General features: G+C 37.6%; 1 protein-coding gene across 1 annotated transcript in view; it reads left to right on the plus strand.

The window, feature by feature from the left end:
- Positions 1-25,203, plus strand: part of ahr2 (aryl hydrocarbon receptor 2) — an 85,275-nt gene that overhangs the window by 8,702 nt on the left and 51,370 nt on the right. Inside the window, exon 2 of the mRNA XM_088074155.1 lies at positions 6,697-6,884. Within this exon, the coding sequence (XP_087930281.1) occupies positions 6,697-6,884 (188 nt within the window). The remainder of the gene's footprint in view (positions 1-6,696; positions 6,885-25,203) is intronic.

Genomic DNA, 25,203 nt, shown 5'->3' on the forward strand with positions numbered 1-25,203 from the left:
GTTGATATCAGGCTCAAAAAGTCAATATCAGGATCGAAAAAACTAATAACTGGCTCAAAATGCAGATATCAGACTCATAAAGTTGATATCTGCCCAAAAAGCCAATATTTTGACCAAAAAAAGTCATTTTCAAGCTGAAAAAGTCAATATCAGCCCAGAAAGTTGATGTCAGGGCTGATATTTCAGTACTGAAGCTGCGGCTGAGAGTTTGAAAGTGCTGATTCGTGTTTGAATCATATTTAAATTTGTCTCTTCAGCTTTTACTGAAGAGAATTTTTGCCTCTAAATGTTATTTTTAGAGGAATTTTGGTACTTTGCAACAAAGGTTGTTATATTTTACTTAAAGGTCACATAGAGTATTTTACAGTAGGCAGCTTAAAGCCAGTGCATTAGTTATTCTGCCTTCTGCTGTCATTTTTATAGGCATTTCGGTCCTTTTTAGAGCAGATAGTTGTTATATTCCTTCTAATTTTAGCCATAAACAACTTTAACAGTCCATTCATGAGAAATTTTGCCTCTGAATGTCGACTTTAGAGGATTTTTTGTCATTTTTTGTGAGCATTTAATCCATGGTGTCAAACAGGTAACCTAATTTCTGTCCTCCCACCACATTTTGTTAAATTTCAACTAATTTTGTGTCTTTTACAGTAGGCGACTTGTACAGTGGAGTAGTTTTGGTTCTTTTTAAGAGCATTTAACCAGAAAAACCCCACATTAGACCACTTCTGTTCTTCTTTACTTTCCTTTTTTGTATATTTTACAACACTGGTTGTTATATTTAATTTAAATTCAACATATTTTTGCTGTAGGTTGCATGCATGAGTTGTCAGTGTGTTTTTTAAGACTTTTCGATGGCAGTTAACCTTTAAAATCATGCATTTGCAGATAAAAATCCCCTTTGGGTCCAGTCAGTCTTCCTTCAGACCACTTGTAGGTATTTATTTACCACTTTGATTTGTTATATTTCATCGTGCGGCATTTTTCACAACACGCTCAGACTTACAATCTGTTACAGGGCTTTATTTTCTGCCGTGTTTCCTCCTCTTTTGTTATTTTTAATGAAATGCTGGTGCTTTCTGAGTGAAGTCTTACTCTGCAGACACGCATTTTTCTGCCTCTTATTAGTGTTTTTAAAGTCAGTCTTTTTGGCATCAGTTAAGCTGTAAAATTATGCATTAGGATTATTTATTGGCAGGTTAAAGTGCGGTAAATAAAACCTTAGCTATTTTAACTTCACCATCTTTTCTTTCTCCTTTTTTATTGGTGCAAAACTGCGTAACAGCCCCCAGTCTGTAAAGATGGAGCTTGGTGTGTATGAGTAGTAAATTCATATTTTTCCTGACATTTAAGTCAGATTTTAGCAAACAGATTCAGCTAAAACTTTCCCAGAGAGATGTTGAAGAAAGCAACATAAGTTATACTGCCAATACTTCAAGACACCAATGGCAAGTTTTTTAGTGTTTTTTTCTCCTCATTTTAGTTCATTTTTGCGGCATTTTGGTCCAAGTTTTGGCTCTTTTGTTGAACTATGAAGTAAAAGATTTGCCTGCCAGATATTAGGCCAATAGACCCTCCAAAAATCTTTATTACTTTTCTTTTTAAGTGCTGGAAAGAGAAGTTCTCTCTCTTTGTCCTCAAGCAAACTATTTCCACACTCTCGTTGGTCCATTTCTTGTTGCTGCAGCGGTTTGTGTTGCTCAAAGCGTCACGCTGCACATTGTGACACTGTGAAGTTCCAGTAATGAGGAGGTGAAAGGGTCACAGTGCCCAGAAAGTATGCAGTTTTGCAGGTGCATACACACACACACACACACACACACACACACACACACACACACACACACACACACACACACAGAGATGCACATGAAGCGAGCTTCACAATTGGCCTCACCTGACCTAAAAATCCCCAGCGGAGTCATCAGCAGGAACATCTGAACCTGATTTAACTTGAGAACCAGCAGACATGCAGCTGCTCTGTGTGAGCCCAACCTGTAACTGGGAGGTCACTGGTTCCATTCCCACAGCAACCAGATGCTTGAGCAGGACACCAAAACCAGACGTTCAACATTTTGTTATGTTACAGAAGACTTTTATTGTTTATTTGATTCATTGAAGGCCTAAAAAAGTCAGAAAACAGCAAAATATGCCCATTATAAATTTAAGCCAAATTTGGCCTCTTTAAAAAGAGTTAAAAATTTCTTAATATAGGGTTTGCTATCAAAACTACAGCAAAAAATATCTTCACATTAAAGGGTTTTAAACCTGCATTTTTTTGACCCCCAAAATAATATAATAATAGTATATAATCTAAGACAAACTAAAGCAGAATTTTTCTCATTTTTTCAGTATCAAACAAAAACAACCCCAACAAATATAAAAAAAATACAAAAAATAACCTAATAAGTTTAAATATTTTCTCATCTAATCTGCAGAAGACTTTATTGTTAACTTTTCCCAGAGCTAAATGTAGCCTCTTTAAATATTTTTTTATTCCAGCAATACTTAAAAATCCCCAAATATTCAGTTTATTATCAAAACTAAAAAACAATTTCTTGTAATTTTTTGCCCAAAAAATAACTAATAAGTTTACTATTTACTGTCATCTAAGACAAACTAAAGCAGTTTTTTATTCATTTTTTCTGTATGTATGTTTTATATGGCAGCTTTTCTTATATTTTGTCAGTTGACGTCTCTTCATGATATCCACCGAGCTCGCTGTTCACTCTGCGTGTGAATTTTGAGCCAAATTGTGATGTTTTTTGCTTTTTTTTAACCTAACCTAAACCCATGAAGGAGTGTTCCTAACGCATCTCACTTTGGCGTGAAAGTCCTCGCACGATGTGGCACTATTTGACGAGTTGGGTTGAACGCGTGCTGCAGTGTGAGGGGTTTATCACAGTTTTCTTTATCTTAGTTGTCTTAGAGTACATTTTCTGCAAAAAAACGCCATCTAAATATCATAAATGTTGGCATTAAAGTAGATTTTTGAATGGAAAAAGGAACTTGAGAAAAAGGTATAAAATCAACCACTTATGAGCTTTTTGTTGCTCTTAACTGTCTTCTTTGCTCATTAATTTAGATGCATCTTTTCGCATTTTCATCCACTTTAAGGGTCTTAACTTAAAGTTAAACCCTTAACACTGATGAAGACTGTGAGATACAAATAAAAGCTGTATTTCTGAAATGGAGAATCAACTTTTACGACTATAATTACATATTTAGACAGCGTTTGTGTCAGAGTATGTCCTCTGAAAGACCACTAAGATGAAGAAAAATAAATGCTTCATTGAAGAAAGCTGGGAAACTTTCCCAGCTTTCTCTCTGCTTTGATTTTACATTGTCATTTTGGCAGAAGAGTCTTGTTTTGGTTTGATTTTTTGCTTGTCTCGGCTGTGGTTGTGGTGGTTCACATGACAGATTATGTCAGCTTTTGCTTCAGAGATTTATTGTGAGGGGGGAAAACACAGACGCATAATGTGCTTGAAAGTTGAGTGTGTTTTTATTCAAGTGGAAAGCAGAAGCAAAACGACTTGTGATAAGAATCATTTTCTATTTTGATGACCTTAAAGGACTGAAACCTTAGTTTCTTTATCGTATTCTGTGCTGATTTAGACAAAAATAGGAAAAGAGAGAGTAAAAGGTTATCTTTAATTGTGAAAAATGCAAAAAAAATGTGCTTGAAAGGGTGAAAAACACAAAATGAAGCAACAAACCGCCTCTCAGAAATGGAAAAAAAAAGTCCCTCTTTCTGCACCGTTGATCAGATATCAGACTGTGGTTTGACAGTGTGAGTGTGAAAATCACCACAGAGCTGCGTCAACCTGCTGCGGGTAAAGACAAGTAACCCGAAAATCTGGGAGGCATCTCCAGGGCCAGTTTGAGGTGCTCCGCAGCTTCACACCTTCTCTGGGAAAAAGAAAAGCCCCTCTGTGCAGCAGTGGTCTGGTTTGAGTTACAGACGAGAAGCCGCCGGGTTTACCGCCGGTCACCGGAGTTCAGTTACAGATACAAACCCGCTTTCTGCTTCGTCTGAGGGCCCGCCGGCGCTGACCCGCAGCCAAACAGACACAGTTTATTTACCGCTTTGCATAAGTTTCTTATCAAGCCGGCGTGAGGAGCAGCAGCAGTTTCTAACAGCACAGGATGCTGCGTTCATGCAGATTATAGAATATTAGGAGCTTTGCAGGACTGCACATGAGAAATAAAGGGGTTGTTTATCACAGCTGGGTACTGTTAACATTTAAATCAAAAGGTGCCTGATGGTACCTATTTTTTGCAAAACTTAACTCTTTCTGTAATAACAAAAAAGAAGTTTTATGTCTGCTCGTATCTCTGGAACAGCATCAGTTTTCTTGAATTACATTCAGACATCACATACATTTAAACCTTTAAAACCTGAGTTAAAAAAAAGAAAAAATGTGTTATAAGTTATGGGGGGTAATTTCTTATGAAGTTATTTAATACCTTTTTGTTCACCTGATTTCTTTTGAAAACTTCTGCAATTAGCAACTTAGCAAGAAATGTCCTGCAAACTGCAAAAAAAGGAAAATTAAATTCTAAAAAATGGCTTTAACAGCTTGGCAAGAAATGTCCTACAAACTGCAAAAAAAATTTATATATATATCATATATATATATATATGATCCTTTTTTGGTAGTTTTCTTTAACCCTTTACATTGTTTTTTAAAATTATTTTAAAATCTTTTTTTTTTCTTCATTTTTTTGGTAATTTTTGGTAAGTTGTAATGTCTTTCTGTGTTTTTGAAAGAAATCAGCAACTTTGCTCAGATTTCCAAAGTCTAAACTGACAAATGTGGAATAAGGACCTAATTTAAAAAAACACAATCACAGAAGTGACACTGGGCTATTTTTCAAAAATAAATCAGTTAGACCAAAATCTATCGGAAGTGAATAAAAAAAATGTAAAAGGTTTTCTTTGCTCCAGCAGGAAGGTCGATTTTATCCTGTATAGTCTAACCCTGCTGACGTAAACAGCATGAAAAATCAGGAAAAAGTTAGTAGAATATCTTATATGGCCTCTCAAATCTCTCTAAGAGAGGACATTTTCCACAGAAAGGGTTAAACATAATGCACACAGGTGAGGTGATAAACAAACAAGTGGTGGAGCAGGTGACATCAGGCTGCTGACCTGGTTGCCATGGCGACAGTGGATGGAGCAGATAGCTGTTGCTGAGCCCTCTGGAGAGTCGAGGTGGTCCGGTTTGTTTTCCACTCAGCAGAACATTTCTGTGAGGAGAAAAAAGGCAAAGATGAAGTCTCAAAATGTAGCATGTAAACTCATTTTTCTCACGTGAAAAACGTTTGTATCAAAGGAAAGATGCACACAGTAATGTTTCTTTATTTACTTAAACACAAAACCTTGATCAGGTTCCGGCTCTGTATACCATCTTGTCCGAATTTAGCACAAAGTTTAACTGAACCTACAGAAAAACAGGAGTAAATGCATGTTTCTATCCTTTACTGTTCTGTCAATATTATTATCATCCTGATAATTTATCTATTATTTAAATAATTTTCTCTGAAAACTTCTCCGGTTCCAGCTTCTCAAATGTCTTAATAAATATACTGACAAATATGTGAGTTATAAATAGAAGATCTTTTGGTTTTCTGCTGATCGTTCAAAATAACTTTTAGTTGTAGTTATGCATGTTGCAATACCAGAAATTAGGGCTGCACAATTAATTCAAACATGATCGAAATTGCAAGATGGCCAATTGCAATATCCAAATCGCAGGAGCTGCAAGTGAAATATGCCACAACACACCTCTTTAAATGAAGTTTTACAGAGATGTCCTGCCTATAACATAACATGCCTGTTTGGTATAGACCCAAGCAGCAATCGCATCCTCGTCATTGTTATATATATATGTATATTTTCTTTCGATGCAATGTTACACAAAATGTCCTATTTCCACTAAAGTTGTGACTCATATCACAAAAGCAATAGTTGTCAAAGTAATTGCTATATGATTTTATTTATTTTTGCATATGGTGCAGTCCTACTCTTGGCCACCGGCAAAGAACCTCAAACATGCAACGAAAAGGGGAGAAAAGACGCTCAGCGCCTCTTCGCGCTGCTGGTGTTTGTTGCAAAATGTGTATGTGTGGAGCTCCCTTGTAAGATTTAACATAGTGTATGTCGGCCTCAGGGGGAAACGCTTTTAACTGGTGTAGGGCGAGCTGTCCCTGCAGCTGCTCTTGTTGCTGTCTTCCACGTGTCGTTGCTCTTTTGTGCTGGTAGACGTTCTTTGTTTGGCACCTTAGACGAGAAGTCTTGAATATCCTGCCCCGTCAGATCTGGAAGAATTGCATCCACGTTCTCTACTGTAAAGGAGAAAAACAAATAGCGTCACTTCTTCAGAATTTTGGCATTAACTCGGTACATAAGTATGACTTCCCTAGAAAGCGGCGCATCCAAAATTGTGTTGCAGTCTGCTGTGGTGCATCTCATATGTGTCATCTCAATTTATCCCAGCTGCTTCTGCACTGATTGACGCACACACGTCAGTATGCCGAGTACACGCAGTACACAAGTACTCGTCATGACCTCTCTGAACATCGAGCTCGACGTTAATGCAGACTCAGTTTTTAAAATCACCTTTGACATTCTCAATCTTGTGCTTTGGGTCTGTTTTGTTGCTGTCTTTCAATCTTGCCCCTCCTTCTCTGCAGACCCAAACCACCGCCTCCCGATGGCGCCAAGTCCAACCCGTCTAAACGCCACCGCGACCGGCTCAACGGCGAGCTGGACAAGCTCACCAGCCTGCTGCCCTTCACTGAGGAGGTCAGGGCTCGGCTGGACAAGCTGTCGGTGCTGCGCCTCAGCGTCGGATACCTGAAGGTCAAGAGCTTCTTCAACGGTGAGTCAAAACTGTGACGTCTTTCTCTCGTGTCTTTCAGTTCCTTCGCAGTTTATTCACAAAGTCGATAAAAAGTATAAATACAAACACGATTTCAAGCAAAATGTGTGAAATGGGACATCCTGATCAGCTATTCAGACATTAAATGACATCCAAGTTTATAGATATAAGTTTCATCCTGCAACATAACTCTAATCCCAAACTTCAGAAGTGTATCAACACTGAGACAACACATGTGGAGAAATGGAGAATAGCTGTTAAAAAATACCTGATGTATGTACTTTATATAGAGTAGTTAAAAATAATAATAATTCTTTTTTCAGCCACTATGAAAACCTATATATAATATAAACCTCTAACCATCGTGGGAAAAGCCATTCAGACGTTGTCAACTTTTACGTTGTGGATTTATTCAGACATGACAGAACTGTTGAGGCTCAAAGTGCTTCAGACATTTAAGTTTCTCATCAAATTCATTTTTTTTTCTGCATCTAAAGTGTTACTTACTGTGGTTGTACAAGGTTTTTTCTCAAACACCATTTTTAAGTCAAGAAAAAAACATATTCCCTCACATCACAAGTTCTGATCATATGCAGTTGTGTAGATTGTCCATCTTTCGATTAAGCACGAGTCGAATGAGTGGCTTTTTCTGCATTTGTGGGCAGATTTTGTGTGTGTGCTAGAAACACAGTTAATGGAATTACGTGCAATAAGTCAAACACACTGTTAGCAAGTGAAAACAGTTTATTTTGAGCCTTTTTTAACCAGGTTTGGCCTCATTAAGTGCTCTAAACAAAACAGAAGCACCAATACAAACATCCTGCATGTATTTACCTCACAGATACCGGTCTCACTTTGTCACTGATACTGAGACTAAGCCGTTTCATAAAATGGTTTAAGGGCACATGTCTAGACTGCAGTCAAATCCTAACACTCATTTCAGTCTTGCATACATTTTCACTCACACTTTAAGCTGATTTTAAAGTGTTTTGAATAGCAGAGAGAAAGATTTTACTGCACCAAACAATTTGAAAAAAAGCAGTATTTTTAGTGGGTTGTAGCTTGAAGTAATGTGATAAGAGGTAGAGTAAATGTAGCAAAGTAACATTTTGCAAAGTTTGCATGCAAACGAGGGAGGCCAGCCTTGTTTTCCGAATGTTACAAAAAAAGGCAGTGAGCAGCTTGGCAAGTAATATCTTGTAAATTGCAAGAATTAAGTAGAAAAACTATATATATAGCTACTTATCATAATTACATTTAAAATTATGTTACAGAATAAATGTAATTTTAAGCACTTTTTCCAGGTCATTTGCCTTTTTTTAAATTGTTATTTTTATTTTGTAATTTACTAATTTTTAGGTAATTTTCTTGTACTTTTTACTATGGAAAAATGCCAGAAAACAGCATTTTTTAAAATAAGCACTTTTCCCCATTTTTTCTTTTACCCTTGTTTTTATTTTATTGTATTTTATTTTGGTTTTGGTTTGGTTCTGCTTTTTTAAAAATAATTTGCAGGTGATTTCTTGTACATTTTTACAAATTTCTTGCAATTTTTTGCATGTTTTTCTCAGGTTCAGTAGTATTTTAGTCCATGTCCAAAAAAGAAAAAAGCTCCAGAAAAACTACATCTATACCTAATTGTCTTAGTTACATTTAAAATTATGTTATAGAATTATTATTATTGTTATTATTGTTAATATTATGAAGCATTTTTTCCAGATCATCTGCCTTTTTTATTTTTTTATTTTTTTGAAATTATTTTACTAATTTTCTGGGCATTTTTTTGTACTTTTTACTAATTTCTTTCTAATTTTTACATATTTTTGGAATACTTTTTCCCACGTTGAAAATGGTTAAACAAATTTCTCCATTTCAGTAAATTATTTGTAAAAATTAGCGTGAATTCTGAACTATTTCTGCAGCGACGGCACAGAGAAACTCACAGCTCGGTGAGGTTATTCAAGTTTCTTCCTCTTATTGTTACGCTGCCTCTCATGAAAACAGCAGCGATTAAATCCAGACAGCCCGACAGACAACGTTCCTATTTACAGTAAAGGGCGTCGGCGGTGTGTGTTCGTCACCAGCTCAGGGGCTATATCTGTGCCGGACTGTGAAATTTGGCCCTTCTGGCTCACCGTGTATTTGCAGCTGACCTCCTCTTCCAACGGAGGTGTGAAGTGGAAGGAGAGGAGGCTGCGGTACACCTGCTCTGTGCTGCGGGCTGAAATGTTAATCTGCACATGTATGATCAGAGCGTGTGGATGTGCAGTCAGTAAATACTAGACGGTACATGTGGCTGGTTTCCAGAAAAGCCTGGGGCTGGAAAATTAAGAATTTCTAGGAATAGTGAAGAAGCCGGAGATTAATTCAACAGACTTTCCCCAAATTTAATCAAATCCAAATATATTTATAAAGCACATTTAAAACAACTGTACATCTGTACATCAAGAAACAGATTTAAAAAAACAACAATAATAAATAAAAAAAAGCATAAGTATCTTAAGGCCAAATAAAAACAGTTTAAAATAGGCAATAAAATGTGAAAACAACTCTCATACAAGGTCTGAAAAGGCCAAGGAGAATAAATGAATAAGTAAATGAATTAAGAATAAAAACCGACTTCAAGACATCCTCTCTTTAAAAAAGTTATTTTTCTAACACTGAAAAGTGTGGATGAAATGCAGAAAGCTGGAGCTCCGTGGGTGTGGCCAACAAACTGTCAGTCTAAGCATTGGCTGTTCATCTTTATTTGATTTATTTTTAATATCATTTCCAATGTAGTTCTGTATGTAGCTGACAAGATATTCTGAACGTCCTCCTTAAGAAGGAATATAACCTAAAATTATTATTATTATTATTATTATTATTATTATTAGTAGTAGTAGTAGTAGTAGTAGTAGTAGTAGTAGTAGTATTATTATTATTATTATTATTTTTAACCCTTTAACAGTCATTGTAACTGTTTTACAACCAAACTGCTTCATTAAAACTCGGCAAAACCCAATTTGATTTTATACTGATGTTTTTATATAATGCATTTTAGTACTTTAATTATACTCTAATTTTATTAAGTTATATTTTTATTTTATTACATTGACTATTTTTTACCAAACATTTTAAACAGACTTTCTTACTAGATTCATTGATATATGTATATTAATATATTCATTTCATTTCATTCATTTGTATTTATTAATATATACATATTTGTATTTATTTTTGTTTGTTTATTTTTCTATTTATATTTTGTTTGTTTATTTTATGAAGTTACTTTTATTTTCAGATTTTTTACCATATATTTTATACATTTTTTATATTTTTTTATTTGTTTCAATTTAATTTTGTTTATTATTTTTATTTGTTTATTGTATGAAGCTACTTTTTTCAGATTTCTGTTATATGACAACGACTTTTGAACTTTTTATATGCATTATAGTATGATTTTTTTGTCTTCATAAATTGGTGCATTTTGTAAACATATTCTGCAGTCTGTAATGTAAAATTTTTTGCGAAGGCATTTCTTAGTGTAAGATTTAAAGGGTTAAGTCAAATCACCCACCCCTGCAACCAAAAGTGGCCAATTTTATTTAAATTTCGCTGTGCATTCGTGTTAGTTGCACCACATTTTTGAGACGAATAATATTAAATTTGAATGTGTCATGATTTTATCACAGTTTAATTGACAAAAACTCTCAACAGGGAGCTTTAAATAAGGTAATCAGAGCTCAGATCTCACCGGAAAGTCTGCGAGGAGGTGATTTATCGCTATTCTGAATCCCGGAATAATAAAACTGCTCTAGCGTTCACTTTATTGGCCCTCACCGCTGGAATCAATGAGAGTTTTTGTTCCAAAACTGGATGCAAAGTGAGCCAGAAATTAAGTAATCAATGACTCACTGGCGTTGACTAACAACCTTATCAACCCCCTGCAGACGTGTTTGGTCTCTTTGTGATCGGAGACACTCTGACTCTCTAATAGGAGTGTATTTGCAGAAACGGCGTGTTCTTAAAAGGTTCTCATCAAAACAAAGTTTCAGCCGTCTCGTTCCAGCAGCCTCGACCTGCTGCCAAAGGAAACAGGCAGCAGAGCTCGTTGCTTTGGTGTCATCAATTATTTGGCAGCGCTGGTCACTTAGTGTCGGCTGAACAAATGCGTTAGGAGTCGGCGTCGGGAGTCTGGTTACTCTCAAACTGCACTGTCAGTTTGGGGCGAGGCGGCGGGTTGTAGCAGCTTCACTCAGCAGTTATTTTTTGGGAGATCAGAGGGGAGTTTTGGCTTTTTGTTGATACAAACATGTCGAGCTGAAAAAGCTAGTTGGCGTCAAAGCGACTTAATACGACACAGTCGCTGGCTTTTGTTTTATTTCTAGTGTTGGCAAAAAATGTTGTTACGCCTGTAGCTTGTTTATATTACGTGAATGCTGCTGAACATCCCGTTTAACCTTGAAAACCTGCGAAAAAAAATCGCCAAATATTTGTATTGAACAACCAAACTAGCTTATTTTTTGTTATTTTGCTTTTTTTTTGCTTCTTTTTTTTGTCTTATTTTTATTTTTTATGATTTAAATATCCCGAAGAAGAGTAGTATATTTGCTAAAGTTTTGTGTAAAATGCTTTAAATACAAAAAAAGGGTACAGCCTTAGATCATGTGATGATGACAAGCATGTTATTTTATTTTGAACATTTAAAGAAACTGTGATGCTTGTGTCCCATTTTTTGGCAATTTCTTTCATAGTCAAGCCACTTTTTTTCCTCCATTTGATGGTGATAGTGTAAATACTGATGAATTGCAGTGAAATACAGTATATTTGAAATGACGTGCAGCCACTGACAGGGGAAGCAGTTTCAACCTCACAATACATGGCCCCAAAATTAGCAAGAAATTACTAAAATTATAAGCAAAATAACCTGAAAATAAGCAGAAAAAAGGTCAAAACAAAAAGAAAATGACTGGGCATTTTCTTGTCAACTTTTACCAACTTTGACTTTTTTTTTTTTTTGGCAAAGCTGCTAATTCCCTTCTGAAATCAAATCAGTTTCCAGGTTTCAAAGGGTTAAATAGCTTGTAAAGTCGTCTTAAAGCAGCACGGGAAAACTGACTTCACTCCAGGTTTCAAAGGGTTAATCAAAGAAATAATCAACAATTTTATTTAAAGATGAAAAAGCATTGTCAGTTGCGGCCATATGTTGCACCAGAATGCAGAACTTGTTACTTTTTTATTATTTAGAAAAATATTTCAACATTTTCTAAACAATAATTTACTTTATGAAGCGGAGAGAGATCTGATTTTTCCCAACAGACACACACACACACACACACACACATACACACTCCTTCCCCGCCCCCACCATCACTGTCACCCATGACTTGGCCGCCGATCCGTCACTCTCCCCCCCACCGAGCCCCACCCATTTCCTGTGGCGGCCCCTGCAGCACCCCGGGGCCCCTTTTCCTTCAACTGCTCAGCCTTTTCCTCCTCGGCTCCTACGTCTGAAGTTCACAGCTCCTCCACCTCCGTCCCCCGCCTCCTCCCTCCACCTCAAACAAACGCTGCAGGACTCCAGTTTGTTGTTACAGCGGGGAGGCCTGTTCGCACGGCAGGCCTGCACCGGGACAACTCAGGGCTTTATGCATTCATGAAACTCTCCAACACGCACTAAAAAGGTCCCCCAATTTTACTCTAGTGCTTCAAAGCAGTTTAGTGCACGCATCAGACTTCATTTGAAGTGTGGTGCATGCGAATATCCACATTTGAGGTTTTATGCATTTTAAAAGTCCTCATTACTGCTTGAGGTTTTCATGATGTAATGACATGTTTGTCCACCTTGAGAAGAATTCAGAGCGCAATATGGATTCAGTCTGAGTTATTGGAACCAGTCGTCCTTTATTTTCCTGGGTCCTCTTTATCGTTCTTGATTATCTTTTATAGCTGCATTAGCTTTTGTCCGCAGAAAATGCCGTGCCTCCTGCTCAGTAGGTCGTTTTTCTTTCATAACGTGATGTTTTATCTGTTGAAATCGGATTTTTAAAGCGTGTTAGACTTGCAAGTTCTCCAGGCTATAGGTCAGTGATGCTCAACGTGCAGCCTGTGGGCCAAATCTGGCCCCCCAACCATTTTTTAATTCCCAATTAAAACAAGTGATTCACACCAGGAATTGTTTTTGTACTTTTAGGAAAACATTAGGTGCCAGAGTGCAAAAAACAGCATCAAAATAGAGCTTGTTTATAAAAAAGGTGCCAGAGGAGGATCCCCCACACCCCCGACAGAGGTCCTACCTAAGCCCCTCATGTCCGAAAATCCTGGAGATGTCCTGAAATCGCACAAATGTCCTGAAATCCTAGAAATGTATGTAAATCCCAGAAACGTCTAAAAGCCTCCTAATATTGTAGAAATGTCCATAAATTCTGGAAATATCCTAAAATCTTAGAAACACCCTAAAATCCTAGAAATGTCCTTTAATCCAATAAAAGTACCAAAGTCCTAGAAACATCCTAAAATTCTAGAAATGTCCTAAAATCTTAGAAATGTCCTAAAATCCTATAAAAAAAAAGTCTTAAAATCCTCGAAATGTCCTAAATTTTTGGAAAAGTCCTAAAATCAGAGAAAGGATCTACATCCTAAAAACATGTATGGGACCTGTGGGAGTGGCCCCTGGCCTCCTGTCATTTTGAAAAGTGGCCCCCAAGCAAAGCGAGTTAAGTAACCCCGGTTGAGGTTTTGGGATGCTGTGAGTTCGAGCATAATAATGATCATAATAATAATTCTCTGTCCATTATTTCTCTCTTTGCTTGTACAACAAACTTTATTTTTTTACAGCACAAACATAAAAGTTTATAAAGCACTCTAACATCCAAATAAAAGCCTACATCAAAGTCAGGAGGATGATTAAAAGAGGAGACGGCAGCACAAGATAAAAGGACGGGGACCAGGGGTAGAAATAAAAGTAAAATAAAAGACATCATGTAACAGCAACTCCATAAAATTGACTTTTACAGGGTGATTTTTAAAAGCTAATACTGAAACTGAAACAGCACAGCTGCTCAAGTCGAGATTTAGAAAGACTGTTTTCTTTTGTTTCCTCTTCAGGTGACAAAAGTTTAAAGTGAACAAAGTGCAGCATTAAATACAGAAAATTACAAAAAATACTGACAGTGTGATGTTGATGAGAAAAGGTCTTGAACTTCATTTGGACTTCTCTCATTTTTCCTTTTTTTTATTTTATTTCCCACACTTCCAACACAGTGTCCCTAGTCCTGAAGTGACAGCTTGAAATTCCTAATTTTGTCTGAGTACACAAACCAAAACCGACATTTATTTTATTTAAAATTATATAAAACAGGGAAAAGCTGTAAATCATAAAGCTGTAAACAAGAAGTTTAAGAAAGACGAAAAAATCGCAATAAATCAGTACAAAAAACAAAAAAAAAAAAGCAGGAAAAATACCTGAAAATGATCAAAAACAGAAAAGTTTAAAAAAATAAATAAATAAATAAAGAAAATTACATTAAAAAAGTGATGAAAATTTAAAATATTTATAAATATAGTTTTTGGGACATTTTTCTCTATATTTTGTGTTTTCTAAAAATCACCACCCCACCCCCCATTTCGACATTTCTTGCCTAGTTGATCATTGCCTTTTCCCCCCCATTTTTATTTTATTTTATCTTTTAAATAAATCAAACACATTGACATGACACATGACATTTTTTAGATTAGATTCTCAGCTTTGCCTGAAGTTTGAATGAAAATCGACTATATTTCGTAAAATCGTGCTGGGAGAGCAGTGACAAGACAGGAAGTGGCTTTGATATTCTTAGCCCCTGAGTCCAGACTGAGCGTTTCCAACGCTGGCATCTGGTAAAATAGGCATATTTTCCACGCAGAAATACAACATGTGGACAAAAAACCCGACTTTAGATGTTGATTCATAGCTTCAGGTTCTAAAAATGTCCGAAAACCGTCTAAAATCTTTATGCTCTGGATAGTGGCTGACACAGAAAGCGCTGCATCTTTACCACTTTTGTTATTTCCCAAAGGCATGAACACAGCCTTTGTTAGCGAGAAACACTGCACTGAGCGTGTGTGTGTGTGTGTGTGTGTGTGTGTGTGTGTGTGTGGCCCCTGTGCAGTCCAGACACTGATGGCAGCAGGAGTTTCTCAATTAGATTATTCTTCATGAGGAATTCGGAGAACCACAAGACCTCCGAGGCTGAGAAAGTCTGGTGAACTGTCATTTAACCCTTCAACACCTGGATCAACATCAGTGTTATGTGCTGCGTTTCAGACACCTTTCACAAGCATTTAAACTTTTGAAACCTGAGAAAATTCCAAAATATGGGAAAAATGTCCCACAAATTGAATAATAATGATAATGATAATAATAATAATAAAAACACCTTGAAATTGTGAGACATTAGGACATAAAATTTTCAGGTTATTTTATTTTTTTTAATTTCTTTTTCAAAAAAATATTTTTTGCTAATTTTTTAGGCTATTTTTGTGTTTTGGTTTTTAACTTTTCCCCTTTTCTCCTCCAATTTCAGAATATTTTCTTGTTTTTGTTTTTAGCTTTTTTTTCTTTTTCTTTTTCTTTTTTTGCTTATTTTCAACTTATTTTCCTTTTTTGTTTTTAACTCTTTTTTGGGCTCATTTTCAGGTAATTTTGTGTTTTTGTTTTTAACTTTTTTAAAATTTTGCTTACGTTCACGTAATGATCTTGTTTTTATTTTTAACTTTTCTTTCTTTGCTAAATTTTTGGGCAGTTCACTTGTTTTTGTTGTTTTTAGCTTTTCTTTCTATTTTTGTGCTAATTTCCATGTAATTTTCTTGTAACTTTTGACTTTTTTTTGCCTTTTGGGCCACCTCTTGGTTTATTAGGTTTACTATGGCCTAATTCCAGTGTTTTTGAAAGAAATCAAACCTCTGGTTTTAAAAGGTTTATACTGTGATAAAGACTTGTAAAGAATAAATATATATCACCAAAACTACTACACCTTTAGAGCACAATAGGACCCCTAAATTGGCCAAACCTAAATTTACAGCGATGAAATATAGTAGCAACAAAAAAGAAATGTTTCTTTTGTCAATACAAGCAGCAGTTATGGGCTGTGCCTCAATAAAATGGTCTAAAATTTGACAGAAAGCAGGAGCTATGGAAACAAAGAGTCAAATCTGGACAGACAATCGGTACTAAGACGGGAAGAGTTCAGTGGTCAGACATAAAGACATCCACAGTGTCTCCGGCCCTGGTGAATCCCTCTTTGTGATCGTGGCGTTACCAAACACACCAGCCAGAGTCTGTGTGGTGCTGAATTTCCCATCATGCGTCTCAGTGAACAAAGGCGACCCCGGAGTGTAGAGGCTCATGGGAAGGCCAGGCCGGCGCATCGCTGCAGCAGGATGTGGCTGAGAAAGGAACGCTCTGTGTCCGTCCTCTCGGCCCCGTCTCTGCCGAGCCGCAGGACGGGGCAGACGGGCCGATGGGAAACGCCAGAGGGTTTGATCCCATGGCGGACGCTCACAACGCCGCCATTGTTTGACGCTGTGGACATTTTCTGAACCAGACCTCCCCTCATCTTCAGACAGAGCTCTGTTTTTATCCTCAGTCTGTCTGCATCTTTTTGTCTCTTCTTTCTTTGTCTCCATTTGACCCAAAAACTTCAAAATAATGTCAACTTTATAGTAGTTTTCATTCATGCAGTCATACGTATCTTAACATGCTCTGTCGGAGCTGTCTCTTAAAGTGTTTTTAAACACACGTTTGCTCCATTATTTCCCTACACACAGTATAAAGACATATTCCAGACCATGGACACAGACCCAGGGGCCCCAAGGGGTCAAAGCCTCTGTTTGAGGTGACTGTTGACATTTCTGGTCGGAAAGTCTTTCACAAGACCACAGAGAGATGAGAAATTACTACAAAAAAAGATTAAAAAATAACTATAAAAAGATGCAAAACAAGATGCATAACAGCAAGAAAGAGACGCAAAACAACCAAACCATACCAAACTCTCACAAAAAGATGAAAATGGCTCCTTTAAGAGGTAAAATGATGCAAAATCCCAAATAAATATGTATACAAAAAGCAAAACAACCACAGAACAACCAAAAAGAAACACAAAACAGCCCACAAAAAATGCAAAATGTCCACATAGAGATGTAAACAACCATGCAAGCTCAACGGCCACTAAAACAAAAAACAAAAAACAGACACAAAACTACCCCAAATAGATGCAAAATGCCTCAGTGTGTAAAATGACCACAAAGACATGCAAAATCAATACAAAAGGATACAAAACAAGAAGCACAAAAAGATGCGCAAAACTACCAGAAGAGATGACTGCAAAGGGATGCAAAATTGCTGCAAAAAGATACAAAACAGCCACAAAGAGGCACAAATTGGGCACAAAGAGACAAAAATACTTCAAAAATATGCAAATGGCTACTTTGAGGTGTAAAATGACCATAAAGAGATGCAGAATTCATGCAAGAGATTACAAAATGACCACAAAAGGAGCACAAAGAGACATGGAATTACTAGAAAAAGGATGCAAAACCCCAAAAGACAGTTATTATTAATGATTATTTATATCCATTATATATGTATGAATATCTGTAATTTTCATTGTTAGTTGCTTTACATCTAATCAAAGCAAAAACAAGAAGGTGCTGCTGCACAATAACAAAAAAAGGAGAAAAAATATAATTCATAAAAAGTAGTTTGAAAATGAATGCACACAGTGTCAGAGGTGGTTTGAAAATGAAGACAATACTGCTTTCTGTTTTGTTTTTCATTCTGTCTGCGTTATCATTTGTGTGGGAGGGCATGTTTACTCGGCTGACAATGGATAAAGAACGCTGTTGAGAGATGGTGTTAATCTCAGGTGTGAGGGATGATGTGTTTCACAAGAAATGAGAAAGCGGACGCTGCGCTGCCTGCACACGCACATGAAACATGCGTCATGAAAAGATGGAAAGTTTGATCAGTAAGATATATGACCCAAATGGAAAAATACCAAACAAAACGGCATAAATAAAAAAACAAATAAAAAAGAAAAAATGACCTGGAAAAAAGTGAAATAATTTTTTTAAAAATTAATTAATTAATTAATTAATAATAAACATCTTTTCATATATTAGTTCTGTAACAATATTTACCGAACAAAACGGCATAAATAAAAAAACAAATAAAAAAGAAAAAATGACCTGGAAAAAAGTGAAATAAATTTTTTAAAAATTAATTAATTAATTAATTAATAATAAACATCTTTTCATATATTAGTTCTGTAACAATATTTTAAATTTATATTTGATAACTATACATTTTTATTTTAATAATTTTCTCCCCCTATTATTCATTTTTCACCTTAACAAATTTCTTGCATTTTGAGGCACATTTTTTGATTCCTGGTCGCCTTTTTCCCCGTGTTTTTGAAGGAAATCAAACCAGTGAGCTCACGTTTCAGAGGTTTTAAATGCTTGTGAAAGGCATCAGAGTGCAGAACAAGAAAACCGTTGTCGATCCTGGTTTCAAAGGGTTAAATCCGGAGCGATGGATTTTGAGGTTGCGACATTTTTCCAGAGTAGATGGTTTTTTCGGAGGCTTCATTGTGCCGTTGATGAGGCCCCAGCAGAGGAGATTTCTGGCTGTGGAGAGCCGTAATTTGTGGTCTTATAATAGCTCGGCTGAACTTCCCTCCTCCGCAGGGCCTCAGGAAGCACACTCACATACATGCATGTATACACACTTTTTTCTTTGTTACACATTCAGTATTTTCTTACACACACACACACACACACACACACACACACACACACACCCTTCCCCCCTCGCCCTGCATGCGTTTTCCAGATGTGTTTCCAGTCGGACTGATTCGGGCCTCAGTTTTCCCAGCAGATTAAAGCTGCAGGAGGTCAGCGAGCTTCCTCTGTCCGAACTCCGTGACCCCTCCTGACCCCCAGCTTGATCTGACCCGGTTCACGGTCAAGGACGGAGGCGGGGGCAAAGGTCAAGGGGTCAACCTGCTGTAAGGTGTAACAGCATTTACAGGCCAAACAAACTACGACCTCTGGTCGATTGTGCGTGCTGTTCCTGATGTGCTCAGCTAGTGAAAGGACAACAAAACCGGTTAGTCAGTCATTGTTGTTTTTTCAGCTGCGTAGCCTCCAAATGTATATTGTGTAGCATTTTTTGGCGACGCATTGGCATTTTTTACCTGCTTTTTAGGCTACAAACATTGGAGTTTTGTGGTAGTCTCGGCATTTTCCAGCAGCTTTTTAGGCACCAAATGTGGATGTTTTCAGTGACCTGTTGGCATTTTTTCAGTGACTTTTTAGGCTCAGAACACAGTTTTGTAGCAATTCTTTGGCATTTCTTTGATAGTTTTTTAGGCTCCAAATGTGGGTGTTTTGTCATGACCTGTTGGCATTTGTTGCTGCTTTTTAGGCCCCAGACACTGGTGTTTAGTGGCCATCTTTTGGTATTTTTCAAGTAGCTTTTTAGGCTGCAAATGTTGTTTTGTTGTGATCTGTTGGCATTTTTTTCAGCAGGATTTTAGGCACCAAATGTGGTTGTTTTTGGTGACCTGTTGGCATTTTTCCACCGGCTTTAAGGCTTGTTTTATAAAACAGTTATTTCCATTATTCAGTTCAATTCAATATTTTGATATAAGAATTCATTTGAAAAAAAAAAAAGCCAATTACATGGTCCTAGGATTCAAGGCAATGGCATAAAATCACTTTTTTGGTCTGATAACCAGTCTGGGAATTCATATTACTATGATTTATAGCAGGAAGGCAGCAAAACTTCACATTTGAGAACCATTTAAGAAAGTTTTTTCACTTGATAACCGACATAAGCAATCACTTATCTGAATTGTTTTTGACTAATTCAGCATGTGAGGTTAAAAAGAGTGTAATTGCAGAGTTTGCACCAAATAAAAAACAGACCACAGTGCAGGTTGCATATAACCTTCATGCTCATCTTTTTAAACTTAACCCCTAAATGAAAATGCATTTTAGATCAGAACATTTGAAACAAAATCAGTCGTAGGTGTGCAGTGCATAAGCCAGAGGCGTGAGACAAATAAAACTGCTGTAATTATCTGCAGCCAAAGTGCACGTTAAACAGTTTATACGACAGGACTCCTGGGAGTGTCGACTCTGCGCCTCCACGTCTTCCCACTTCTGCTTTTCTTCTTGCCGTCTGACTGACAGCTCTGCTGCGAGGCGTCGACAGACACAAACCGGTGTTGACGTTCCCTGTTGTGGTTGTTGCTGAGGTTTCGCACACAGCGACAATGTACATGTAAGACAAAACACACACACAAAAAGAGAGGAACATATCAGCGGCTCGAGCTCCAAAACATGAGAGTCCTGCTGCAGATTCACTGTTTGGCAGCACTCCCGCGCCGGCTAACCGCTGTCAGGAAACAGATGCCTGCTTTAACTGCGTTCGGTGGGACCTGCCTGTGTCCTGAGGCGAAACGAGGCTAACTGAAGAGCTGCTGCACAGCCAAATAAAGGAGCTTTTTGTCTCAAATCGCAGGATTCATGCTGGTTGTGGGACTCCTGGAATATTAGGGACTTTTAGAGAATCAGGTCAGATGTTGGATGAAGGATTTCCCTGCTGCTGAACATCAGCAAACTTGGGAAAGTCATGAAATAAACTTGATTTTGGAGCTCTGCCATGCTGCCCCAGTATTATGGGTTTGGCTCCACAATTATCTTTTTAAATAAACTGTCGCACTGTTTTTATTTCATGGCCTCCTCTCCTCATTTGTGAATGAATGCAACCCAAATTTCATCCAATTTGCAGATGTTTTTTTAGACTTTTTTTAGCATCTCTGGAGTTTTTCCAGCAGCTTTTAGGCCCCAAACATGGCAGTTTGTAGGGACCTGTTGGCATTTTTTCAAGTGGCTTTTTAGGTTCCAAACATGAGTGTTTTGTAGCAGCCTGGTGGCTCCAAATGTCGGTGTTTTGTAGTGACCTGTTGGCATTTTCGACCATCTTTTAAGACTCTAAAGTTGAATGTTTTTAAGCTACCTGTCCACATTTCAGAGTGACCCAGCAGGTGGTTTTCCAGTGCCTTTTAAGGCTCCAAATTTGGGTGTTTTGTGGCGGTTCAGCATTTTTCTGGCAGCTTTTTAGGCTCCAAACCTGTGTTTTTTTTGTAGCGACATATTTTCATTTTTCAGCTGCTTTTTAGGCTTCCAACATGAGTGTTTTGTAGTGGCCTGTTGGCATTTTTTCTGCATTTATTTATTTATTTTTTAAAGTTTTAAATGTAGGTGTTTCATAGCGACCTGGTGGTTGTTTTTCCAGCAGCTTTTTAGGCTCCAAATGTTGGTGTATTTTAGTGACCTTATGGCATTTTACCAGCAGCTTTTTAGGCTCCAATAGTGGGTGTTTTTAAGAGACTGCATTTTTCGAAGCTACAAACCTGTATATTTTGTAGAAATTTGTCTAAATTTTCCAGCAGCTTTTTGGCTCCAAATGTGTTTTTGGTACCTGTTTGCATCTTTAGGTGCTTTTTAGACTCCAAACCTGGTTGATTTTTAGCAACCTGTCGGCATTTTTTTTAGCTTTTTATTTTTTATTTTAGTTTTTTCTCTAAACTTTAGTGTTTTGTTGTGACCCATTGGCATTTTTTCAGGTACTATTTTAGGCTCCAAACATAGGTATTTTCTATTAAATAAACCGTCGCTCAGTTTTTTTTTTAATTTCATGGCCTCTTGTCGTCTTTGGTGAATGAACACAGCCCAAATTTTCATCAGATTTGCAGTTTTTTAGATTTTAATGATAATCTGAGAGTTTTTGTGCTTTTGTTGGCCTCAATTTAAGTTTTACTCAAAGCATGAATATCCCTCTGGTTGTGTGGGAAGCTTAACACCGCAGTCACATCCAGATTTCTGCTCTCTGTCTTTATGTCTTCAGAGATTTGTTTGTTTTGTTTCATAATCATTCTTTCATCTTCATCCATTTTTCAATGAGGAGGAAGAGGATTTAGAAAAGAGAGAGCGAGAACTGGTTTATGTCAGTGGAGTCTGAACATCAATATTTCTATTGGCAAGAGAGACAAAGTCCAACAGAGAAAAAGACGGCAACAAACCGGTTCTGTCAACACAGAATCAAGTCGACAACAGCAGGACAGAAAAGAGACGAAGGGAGGGACGAATGATGGGACAAATGTGGTTGTTATCAGAGATGTAATGTCTTGGATTTGCGGTCATGAAGAGGAATGTCTTTTTTTGGGGGTGTTGTTGTGGAGGGGAGTCCTGGAGGGGATCCTGGAAAGGTCCTGGAGTAAGTCCTGGGATGTCTCCAGTGTGTCCAGTGCGATAACATCGGACCTGCAGACCCTCTGCACCGAGCATCGCAGTCAAAACACAGCAGACAGGCGCTCGTGTAGAAACCTGCCCAGGCATCTGGGAGAGAGAGAGAGAGTGTGTGTGTGTGTGTGTGTGTGTGTGTGTGTGTGTGTGTGTGTGTGTGTGTGTGTGTGTGTGTGTGTGTGTGTGTGTGTGTGTGTGTGTGTGTGTGTGTGTGTGTGTGTGTCTGACTGCAGAAACACGTTGGCTCTGAGTTGTATGTTTTTACTTTTGCCTGTTTTATTTTGCCTGCTTTTCTTTGTTTTTGGGATTCAATGTTGATATTTAAGAAGTAAATTCTTCTCCTTCACCTTTTACTTTGTAGTACTCGAGTTCTAAAGAGAGTACTTAAATATGGAGATTACTTTAAAATACCCATCTTTACTAAATAACAACCAAATAAAACAAAAACAAAGAACTGATCTGAAAAAAGGCATACATTTATAACAAGTCTTTAAAGTTATTGTAAATTTATAATTATGATAATCAGAAATTAGTAATAACTACCTTAAAATTTGCTAAACAAACCCCAAAACAAACAAGCAAACAAAAAGCAATGGGTAAGTTAAAAACAACAACGGCAACAACGAAACAAGCAAACAAAAATTAAATCAGAAAAAAAGCTTAATATTAAAATTATTCTTTAAGATTATTTTAAATATAATACCTATACAGCAAAGGTACATTTATTTGCCCTATACATGTCTGCATATACCTGACTGAAGCTCCCTGGAATTCTGGGTAATGGAGTCCTCTATAGTCAAACTTTTTTCTCTCTCTGCTCTTTTTCCAACAATAAGAAGCAGAACGCTCTTTTTTTTCATAATAAGTTGTTTTAGTTTTGCTCAGAAATGAAAAAATAATTGACCCCAGGAATAAATCTGAATATAAATATAAATAAATGGACAGTTTTATTGCCAGTCGGATTTTAAGGCACCAGCTTTGTTGCTGTTTACTTCAGGTCAGCTGCTGCATCAACAAACATCCTCGACAGGAAATACACTTTACAACGTTTACGTCGTCGAGTTTGAACATTCGGTAAACAAACTCATCCAGTGGCTCCTACTGTATATTTCGACTGCAGAGTTTTAGGAAACCTCTCCCTTCACATCTGACACAGTCCGGCTCTCTGCGGCGGCACGCCAGGCATCACTAATCAGTCGCACATGCCCAGCTCTTTTCATCACAGTATCCTACCGTCCTATCAGTGACATCATCTGTTACTGGTAGGCGCGCTCTGTTTTCGTGCCATGATGTTGTTACTCTCATGCAGACAACAATCATAAAACTGGCAAACAATGAAACGACCCTCGTCTCTTTCATCCGTGTGACTCAACACTTACTCTGTTATTTTTTACTCCAGACACAGAGTGTGTTTTCGGGTCCAACAGCTGACAGGTCCACTGTTTAGTGGCTGCAGGAGGAGCAGTAAAATCTGGTGTTTGTTCCTGCTGCTCGCTCAGGTGAAATACTTCTGAGCCTCCTTTTGATTTTATCTCCACTATGCAAATGGAGGATTTGCATCGCCGTCTCGCTCAGCTGTCCTCGCAGAGCTCGCACAAACAGCCCGGCAGCAAGCACACGGCGATGAAAGGCGTGTTGTACCTGAAAGGAAGCAGGGCTTTTGTTCATGTGTGACGGTTGGCAAGGTGAGCTGTCAGTCAGAGATCAACACACCTTTGTGGGACAGGAGGAGCTACTTAGTGAATAAAACCGGCTGAAATGAATTCACACTAAAAATTAAGTGATTCACTCTGGGAATTGTTTTTGTACTTTTAGTATACACAAGGTGCCCGAGGTACCAGTGGGGGATCCCCACACCCCCCGACTGACGTCCAAGAAAAACCCCTAATGTCCGAGTATCCTAGAAATATCCCAAAATCCAGCAAATGCCCTAAAATCCTGGAAATGTCCTGAAGTCCTGGAAAAGTCTTAAAATCCTAAATATGATATAAAATCCTAGAAACGTCCTACAATCCTAGAAACGTCCTAATATCCTCAAAACATCCAAAAATCTTAGAAATGTCCTTAAATCCTAAAAATGTCCTAAAATCTGAGAATTGTCATAATATCCTAGAAACATCCTAAAAGCCAATAAAAGTCCTAAAATCCTATAAATGTGGTAAAATCCTCAAAATGGCCTAAAATCTTAAATATGTCCAAAAATCCTTGAAACCTCTGAAAATCCTAGAAACCTCCTACAATCCTAGAAATGTCATAAAATCCTAGAAACGTCCTAAAATCCGAGAAATGTCTTACAATTCTAGAAACTTCCTAAAATCATAGAAACGTGTATTGAGCTGCTTTGACTGGCCCCTGGCCTCCTGTCATTTTGCAAAAGTGGCCCCCAAGAGAAGCAAGTTGAGCTCCACAGAGACAGTTTTCATTGAAAGCAACGACCCCAAACCACAGAGCAACTTTGACAAAAAAGCCTCAACATGCGAAAACCAGCCACAGGCTTTCTGTCTCGTCTCTGAAAGACAACAAAACTTTATTTCTATAGTTAAACGTGCTCCACAGAAGACATTAAAACTAGAATGAAGTGACATAAAATGCAAAATCTGACAGAATAACAAAGCAAAACTGCCCCAGAGTTGAGAAAATAAAACAGCAGGAGATGTGAAAGAGTCTAATTTATAGGAGTTTAATGAAAAGCAGCGCGGAGCAGATAAGTTCAGATCGATGTGTGCTTTCGGCTGCTTGGAAGTCGATGCACGTGCTCCTCAGTTAATCGGGGGGAACCTGTAAAACACGTTGACTAATCTCCTGTGTGTCTTACAGGAAGTAATGTTTGTCAGAGGAAGTCAGGGCGGGAGGAAACGCCTGGGGCGAAGTCGTGGTGGCGAGAAAAGGTGTCTGTTAACCTCTGATCTAGCCACAGCCGGGGCCAAACTGGGCCAAACTGGGCCAAACCGGGGCAAAGAATAGCCCAAAATACAGGCATTAT

This window comes from Plectropomus leopardus, chromosome 24, assembly GCF_026936395.1.
Source record: "Plectropomus leopardus strain MGB_pleo_1.0 chromosome 24, ASM2693639v1, whole genome shotgun sequence".
NCBI lineage: Eukaryota > Metazoa > Chordata > Actinopteri > Perciformes > Serranidae > Plectropomus > Plectropomus leopardus.